The following is an 8125-nucleotide window of genomic DNA, read 5'->3' as shown; positions in this document are numbered from 1 at the left end:
TGTAGGGAGAAAGAGTGTGTGTTTGCATTAGTACATGTGCATGTGTGTACATGTGTGTGTGTGTGTGTGTGTAAGAGAGAGAGAGAGAGAGAGTTTCAACATTTGAGAGTGTGTGCATGTGTATGTGAGAGAAAGAGGGTGTGCATGTGCATGTGCACGTGTGCGTGTGTGTGTGTGTGTGAGAGAGAGAGAGAGAGAGAGAGAGAGAGAGAGAGATTACATGTAAGATGCATTTATTTGAGAGTGAGCACACCTCACCACTCATCCCTACCATTAAAATTTAATCTAAAATTTAATTAATTAAAATTATATATATGTGTGTAAATCTATTTAAGTGTGTGTGTGTGTGTGTGTGTGTGTGTGTGTGTGAGAGAGAGAGAGAGAGAGAGAGAGAGAGAGAGAGAGAGAGTTTCTATGTGAGAGAGTGTGCATGAAGAGAGAGAGAGTGTGTGTGTGTGCATGAGAGAGAGACAGAGAGAGAGAGAGAGAGGCTGAGAATTTCTATGTAGGAGATAGTTTGTGTGGGAGGAGATAGTGTGTGTTTTCATTAGTGTATGTGCGGTGTGTACATGTGTGTGTGTGTGTGTGTGTGTGAGAGAGAGAGAGAGAGAGAGAGAGAGTGAGAGAGGCAAATAATTTCTACGTAAGAGATAGTCTGTGTGGGAGGAGAGAGTGTGCGTTTATATTAGTGTATGTGTAGTGTGTACATGTGTGTGTGTGTGTGTGTGTGTGTGTGTGTGTGAGAGAGAGAGAGAGAGAGAGAGAGAGAGAGAGAGTATATGCATGCATTTCTGTCCAAGAATGCTAGAAGAGATTTCGAGAAGAAATGATAGAAGATTTTCTATACCAGTTATCGAGAAGCAGGGGTCAGTTTATTGGTATTGAACAATTAGCTGAAACTCATGCACTACTACATTTAGAAGAAATTCTTCGTGCTCAAAGACGGACATTGACAAATTTTGAAGGAATGCCTGAACTAAACAGAACTGATTTGGAAGTCTTGGGTGAAAATAAATTACTTTTGGAAGAGAGATCTTTTTATACTGTCGAACAATCTAACCTGTCAAGTGCTATGGAGTCAACATTAACCAAGATAGCTAGCGTGTTGCTTTCGATGCTCTAATGCATGCAGTTGCGAGACAGATGCAGGTGACATTTTTTTCCTAGATGGTCCGAGGAGATCGGGCAAGACCTATTTGTATAATTGCTTGCTTGCGCGAGTACATGGACAAGGGTATGTTGCTTTGGCCACTGCATCGTCAGGTATTACTTCTCTACTCTTGGCGAATGGACGTACTGCACATTCTAGATTCAAGATACCTCTGGAGCTAAACAATTCTTCAACTTGCAAAATCCCTGTACATGGACAACTTGCTGAGGTTTTGAGAGTTTGTAAGCTCATTATTTGGGATGAGGCTCCAATGATTCATCGTTATGCTTTTGAAGCATTGGATAGCAGCTTACAAGATGTATTATTCTCAGATAAGCCATTTGGTGGAAAGGTTGTATTAAGGGGGAGAGATTTTAGACAAATCTTGCCTGTTATTATGAAGGGAAGACGTGAGGATATTGTTAATGCAGCATTGTGTCATTCCTTTCTATGGAACTCTATCAAAGTTCTAAAGTTAACTGGAAATATGCGTATTCAATCAAGCAATACTAATGGATACAATGAGTTTAAACAGTGGGTCATGAATATTGGGAATGGAGTGGATTGTAGCGATGATAATACGATGGTGACACTGCCAAGTAATATGGTCTTGCAAAGATCGACTCTTAAAGACTTGGTACATTGGGTATACTCTGAATTGGCTATCACTACGACATATGCTTCATACTTTAGTGAGCGTGCTATTCTTGCTCCGATAAATAGTCAAGTGGATATTGTGAATAAGACAGCTTTGGATGCAATGCCTGGTGAGCCTAAGCAATATTTCAGTGCAGATTCAATTCTTGAAAATGATAAAAATTCATTCCTATATTCCACAGAATTTTTGAACACAATTGACCTTCAGGGCGGATATCCACCTCACTGCTTGGTTTTAAAGTTAGAAGCTCCTGTTATTTTGCTTCGTAACTTGGATCCAAGACGTGGACTCTGTAATGGTACACGGATGATATGTAAGGCCTTTCACTCTCTAAAGTCTTGGAGATTGAAATCATCACTGGTACTAAAGTTGGTGAAAGAGTATTTCTTCCACGGATTACCTTTATATGCAGCAAGGCCCAACTACCATTCACCATGAGGCGGAGACAGTTTCCCGTGCGCTGGCATTTGGCATGTCAATAAACAAATCACAAGGCCAAACCCTAAATGTCTTGGGGTTGTATTTGGTGACTCCAGTGTTTACTCATGGGCAATTGTATGTCGCGTTGTTACGAGCACGGTCTCCTCATGCTGTGAAGGTGTTACTTGAGGATAACGCTAATGTGGAGTGTTCATTTGATGATCTTCAAAGTTATACACCTACAACAAACAATATTGTTTATAAGGAGATCTTGATGACTTCATAATGACAAGTCAGGTTTCTTATTTAAGTTCTGCAATATTGTTTATAAGGAGATCTTGATGACTTCATAATGACAAGTCAGGTTTCTTATTTAAGTTCTGCAATTTGATTGATTTTGTTGTGATTTCTTTTTTTATACATATTTGTCCATGGTAAAAGTACCTATTTTTGTTGTTTATGTTTTGACAGACATGTCTAAGATTACCTTTACATTGGACATGCCTTTGTCGAGGATAGTAGGTGAGTTATTCTCTATATTTGCATAACTTTTCTTGATTACAAAGTATGGAACATGACATTCTATACTGATGTCTATCTGTACTACTACAGAGCCACCGCTATGGTCAGCTCCTATTACTGCAGGTCACGTAGCACGGATTATGATTGATGCTTATAGGGATGGGTAAGTATAAGTGTAATTGTTAGGCATTGTATAAATATTTTTTGAACATATATATAAATAACTGTATAATCTATTTGTTATGCTTTGATTTTAGGATATTGCATGACATTGATACGTTTATGGTAAGAGTTGTCGACGAAGGCATCAAGATGTACGGGATCGGTGTTCCTGAGATGAGGAGTGGGGTGTCTATTTGTTTTGGAGAGAGATGGACAGATGCTTTGCATCATTTGAGGGGTATTCAGTACCCGATGACTGGTTGTTTCTTACATCCATCATGACCATTGGTATTCGTTATGGGTTTTATACTAGAGCTCCTCATGTACCATCCACTCGATGTATTATATGAGGTAATTTTGATTATGTTTTTCTATTATAAATTTTTTTTGAGATTTTATGTGTCGTTATGTGCAGGTCCTTTTGAGATTTGATTTATTGTTGTTTCGTTTGTGCAGGTTCTTTGCATTCATCGTCGATAGTAGAGCATGTGCAGGATGAATCACCGCTTTATAATAGAGAGTGTATTGTGTCAGGAGACAAATGAATGATCCTTCTCACCACCCACAAGAGAAGAATTCAATTTGTTGATTCTAACATTACTGACTGAGAATACGTATTTTGTGGTGCATTTTGAGAATATGTAATATTGGTCCTTTTTTGCATCTTCGTATGCTACATTACTATGATATTTTTGTTTTCGCTATAAATCTACGAGACATGGATGTTATTTTGAGATATGTATATATGAAGTCACTTGAAATAATGTATTGTGTTTACTTAAAACATGACTTAAATTGGAGAAACTGAGCCTATTTTTTTGGAACTCTACCTGCCCCGCAGCAACGCGCGGGTCCAATACTAGTATTATCTTAAGGAAGAGTTTCACAAAGCTTCCACGTGGTAAGAATTTAGAGGTTATGGAAGGGGAGGAGGAGGTTTGGGTAGCATTTGATTTTGGAAGCCTCAAAAGACATGCGAAGCACGGGTTCCCAACTAGTAAGTGTAAAGAGACAAAGCTATTGGAATGGTTAATGCTCTATATGTGTGTGTGTATCTCAATTATATGTAGAACCCAATGTCTTTTTTTTTTCCCTCCTATTTTGGCAAAATTGAAGTCATAAAGAATAACAATTCATATGCAATCTTAAGAAATGATAAATATCTACTTAATTGTATGATGACCTTGTAACAATCGATTTCCTATCCCACTAGCTTCATGCTGCAAAGACACATTACCTCTGAGCTCACTTGCTCTCTCTCTCGAACGCATGTTTTGGGCAGATGGCCTCTCTCAAACGCATGTCTTGGGCGCCCCTTCTTATGGCGGGCCGCCTTACACACACACACACACACACACACACTTCTCTCAGCTTTTTTTCCCATCGCTTTTCAGCTCAGATTTTATGGAAGGGTACCACCTTTCTAAGGAAACCCCACCAATCGGAGTGACATCCTTCCTTGCTTCTGAAGAACCTTGTAAGTGCCTTCCTCTCAAAGTTTAAATCCCATTGCTTGCTTGCTATTTAGGAGGCTTGTACGTTTGCATTGCCTTCTTCTTAATTCATTTGAATAACCCTATTTAGTTTTGCAATTTTGGTTTCTTCTCATTCTGGGTCTCTGCATTTGAACAAAAAAAAGTAGTGTTTGTGTAGTATTTGAAAGACAATCTGGTGCTCTCTGATGATATCATGTAGGCTCTGATCATCCAACAAAGCCCATTAAGAAAACCATGGTGATTAGGGCTGCAAAAGCCTTTCATTTAGGCCCTTGGAGATAACGAAGCCCTCAACCTAGTGCTCCTGAGTCTCAAGAAAAAGCCAACATGGCGGTGGGTAATCTGGGCTATTAAACGCTTAAGAAAAACAAACAACCCCCCAAACCCCCCCCCCCCCCTCCCCCCCCCAAAAAAAAAAAAAAAACCCAAAAAGAAAAACCCTGAAGGCCCTTGTAGACACCATAGCACATCCAATTGGGCTCTCAGAACCATCAGAACCGTTGGATTCCGCTTGGTTGGTTTTGTGACCAAAATCTCCTGTTTTTCTATGCTGATGACAGCCTTGCTTGATTTTGCAGGTATTGCAGAGTGTTTTTATCCTCACTTGCCTGGTTCATTCTCTGCTTGCCAACTATGCACTTCATGTCAATGCATGGAAGAAAGCTCATGGTCCTGAAAAAGACTTCTGTGCATGGAAGAAAGCTCATGGTCCTGAAAAAGACTTCTGTGCATGCCTGAGAACTCCACCGTGCAGAGCTCACAGTACCTCCATAACTGATTTCGGTGCAGTGGGCGATGGCAAGACGCTAAACACCCATGCCTTTCAAAATGCTGTCTCGTATCTTAGGACTTTTGCAGACAAAGGGGGTGGTCAGCTCTATGTACCAGCTGGGAAGTGGCTAACTGGAAGCTTCAATTTGACCAGCCACTTCACTCTCTTCTTAGACAAGGATGCTATAATACTTGGATCACAGGTAAGAACATATGACATCTACATTTGTACATACATGTGTGCATATATACTGACACATGTATAAAGATATCATGAAAGAAGACACACACATGCATGTTTAAGAAGCTATACATGCTTGCATGCAGGCGCACAGACATGCACATGTGCACACACAAAACAAATTATGAAAGAACAGATGATTCATTCATACATGCATACATACAAACAGATATGCTCACACATATAGACAGACATGCATGCATATGTAAATAATAATTATGGAAGGCTTTTCTCTAAGAAATATTTATGTTTCAGTTAGAAAAGGTTTAGGTCCTATGTAGAGCTACTTGTAAGTTATTAATTATAAGCCTTTCAGGACCCCAAAGATTGGCCTATCATTGACCCGTTACCCTCTTATGGAAGAGGAAGAGAGTTACCAGGTGGCAGGCACATCAGCCTGATTCATGGCGAGAATCTAAAAGACGTTGTAATTACAGGTAAGTTATTTCAATATTAGAGGCTTTACCTCTTCAAACAAAGTTTGAGTCTTTTGGATATGTTTGTATTTCTGTATGCAAACTTGCCTGCAGTCTGTATGTATTTCATAGGTGCATTGATATTTGCTCCTGTCAAGCATGCTGTCTCCTGCACTTACCTAAACAGCTGGTGCTTGGTAGGTGATAATGGGACTGTTGATGGTCAAGGATGAGTTTGGTGGAAGCTGCATGCCAATGGTAGCCTTGACTACACACGCGGCTATATGGTCGAACTCATGTATTCTCAGGACATCATCGTCTCAAACTTAACCTTCAAAAACTCTCCAAATTGGAACATTCATCCAGTGTACTGCAGGTGTTCCCCCTAAACTCTATTTACTGTTTTAACTTTTCAAGTTATTCTGCATTAATGCACAACATATGAGAAAAGCCCATTTTCCATGGAACTCTTGAATCCCAATAACTTTGTATATGGCATTGACGCCAGGCCTTGTGGTATTCAAAGCCGTTAATGTAGCAAAATACAATCATTTTGTCAAAAAACCCCTGCCCCTTTATGCAACCCAATCTTCTCATTTGTTTTGTATTGTGGTCCTTTCTGTGACATGTAGAAATGTGCTCATCCAGTTCCTCACCATTCTTGCTCCAATTGAGTCACCCAACACGGATGGGATTGATCCGGGTATGTTGTACAACTACTGTCATTAAATAATTCTTCTTTTTTCCCTTGCAGCATGCTCATTTTAAGTAGAAAAAAAAATTCTATGTATGATAAAGGGTCCTATGCTAGCATATGAAATGAATCCACTGTGCTTTTTTGCAGACTCAAGCATGTTTGTATGCATTGAAGACTGCTACATAGATAATGGGGATGACCTTATTTCTATAAAGAGTGGCTGGGATGAATATGGCATAGCCTACGGGTGTCCTAGTTCAAATATCATCATCCGGCGCATTGCAGGGGGTACACGTTCAAGTGCAGGGATCGCTATGGGCAGTGAAATGTCAGGTGGGATCTCGAATGTGTATGTAGATGATGTGGTAGTCCACCATGGCTCAACCGGTATACGTGTGAAGTCAGCCCGAGGGAGGGGTGGCTATGTCAAAGATGTCTATGTCTCAAATGTTGTGTTACGGAATGTGAGGACCGGCATTGGTTTCACAGGACTCTACGGCGACCACCCTGATGATAAGTATGACCCTGATGCGATACATCATGCGGAGAGAATATTCATAGAGAATGTGGTAGGGGATAACATCACGCTGGCAGGTAACTTCCAAGGTCTAGCAGAGTATCCTTACAAGGACATCTTTCTCCGAAACATCACTCTGGATGTAACCTCTTCACATCATGTGTGGAATTGCTCCTATGTGAAAGGGTATTCGGACTCGGTGTATCCCAAACCATGCCCCGCGTTGTTACAGCATCAGAGCATGAGTCAGCATCCGAGCATGAACGCAAAGATGTATAGTAGGCAGCTGTATATCTAACATTGTGATGCTGCTATTTAGTCAGCTCTTCCATGGGGCTAGGCGGGTTATAAAATTCCATATTAAAGTTTACACATCAGTAATGCAAGGTACAGGTGTGACTCAACTCTTGGTGTCTCACTGTCCATCATCCTATGTAGCAAGTACTGTACTATGAGGTAGCAAGGGCCCTTTATGCCTGAATTTTCTTCACAGCAGGGGAGCCTTTTGTGAACTTCAAGACTTGCAAACTATTCTTTGGATCACAAAGGCTGGCCTGGCAAGCTGTGGCATTTGTGATATATTATCTTGCTATATACTGTTGTAACTGTTTAATCTTATCCTTCTTTTAACCAGTCTACAGCAATGTTGTAAAATATTCTGTAGTGTCTACATCTAGAACACAAGTGCTGGTCAATGGCCGTGTAGCCCAGTTTGGAAGAGGTTTGACTCTCATGACAGGTGCTTGGGTTTGATACTCTAAAAGAAAAAGAACACTAGCGCTGTGATTGCTCTTCAAGGGTCGAGGAAAGCCCTAGGATAATCAAACAAGCAGTCCATGTGAGGATATGTTTAAACAAGCACTTAACTTTAGAGGTATTTGCAAAGGAACCAATGCTTCAAAAGAATAAGTATGCATGACAATTCCCTAATTCAAGTGTTTCATGTGATAATGCATGGTAACGCTAGATTCATGTTTGAAACAGACTTTTAGTTTTTACATGATCTGAAGTTAGTGGTTATTTAACATAAATATCCAAACTAGTCTTCATTATTGGGCAGTTAGGAGGAGGATAC

The 8125-nt window shown here is 40.2% G+C and overlaps 1 protein-coding gene and 1 pseudogene across 2 annotated transcripts; both read left to right on the top strand.

Moving 5' to 3' along the window:
- The first annotated feature begins 208 nt into the window (after positions 1 to 208).
- LOC147637152 (uncharacterized) lies at positions 209 to 4690 on the top strand. Its single transcript, XM_086801013.1, has 4 exons — positions 209 to 2750; positions 2841 to 2913; positions 3008 to 3171; positions 4608 to 4690. The coding sequence occupies exons 1-4, from the start codon at positions 2660 to 2662 to the stop codon at positions 4688 to 4690; spliced, it is 411 nt and encodes a 136-aa protein (XP_086657139.1). The 5' UTR covers positions 209 to 2659.
- On the top strand, positions 4205 to 7781 carry LOC147637151 (putative polygalacturonase; annotated as a pseudogene). The gene is made up of 7 exons (XR_015266337.1): positions 4205 to 4389; positions 4608 to 4741; positions 4987 to 5382; positions 5737 to 5857; positions 6038 to 6212; positions 6469 to 6539; positions 6681 to 7781. The product of XR_015266337.1 is annotated as a putative polygalacturonase (transcript).
- The last annotated feature ends 344 nt before the right edge of the window (positions 7782 to 8125 follow it).

The sequence above is a fragment of the Cibotium barometz genome, chromosome 7 (assembly GCF_041138505.1).
Source record: "Cibotium barometz isolate CiBa-2024 chromosome 7, ASM4113850v1, whole genome shotgun sequence".
NCBI classification, from domain to species: domain Eukaryota; kingdom Viridiplantae; phylum Streptophyta; class Polypodiopsida; order Cyatheales; family Cibotiaceae; genus Cibotium; species Cibotium barometz.
Note: the sequence above shows the minus strand (reverse complement) of the source record. Positions and strands in the feature narration are given on the sequence as shown.

What these genes read in the sequence shown, in the direction of transcription:
- LOC147637152 (XM_086801013.1), top strand. Translation starts at nt 2,660, where the DNA reads ATGGTAAAAGTACCTATTTTTGTTGTTTATGTTTTGACAGACATGTCT. An exon ending in GCCTTTGTCGAGGATAGTAG is followed by an intron (nt 2,751 to 2,840) that starts GTGAGTTATTCT and finishes GTACTACTACAG; the next exon opens with AGCCACCGCTATGGTCAGCT. An exon ending in TATTCAGTACCCGATGACTG is followed by an intron (nt 3,172 to 4,607) that starts GTTGTTTCTTAC and finishes GATATCATGTAG; the next exon opens with GCTCTGATCATCCAACAAAG.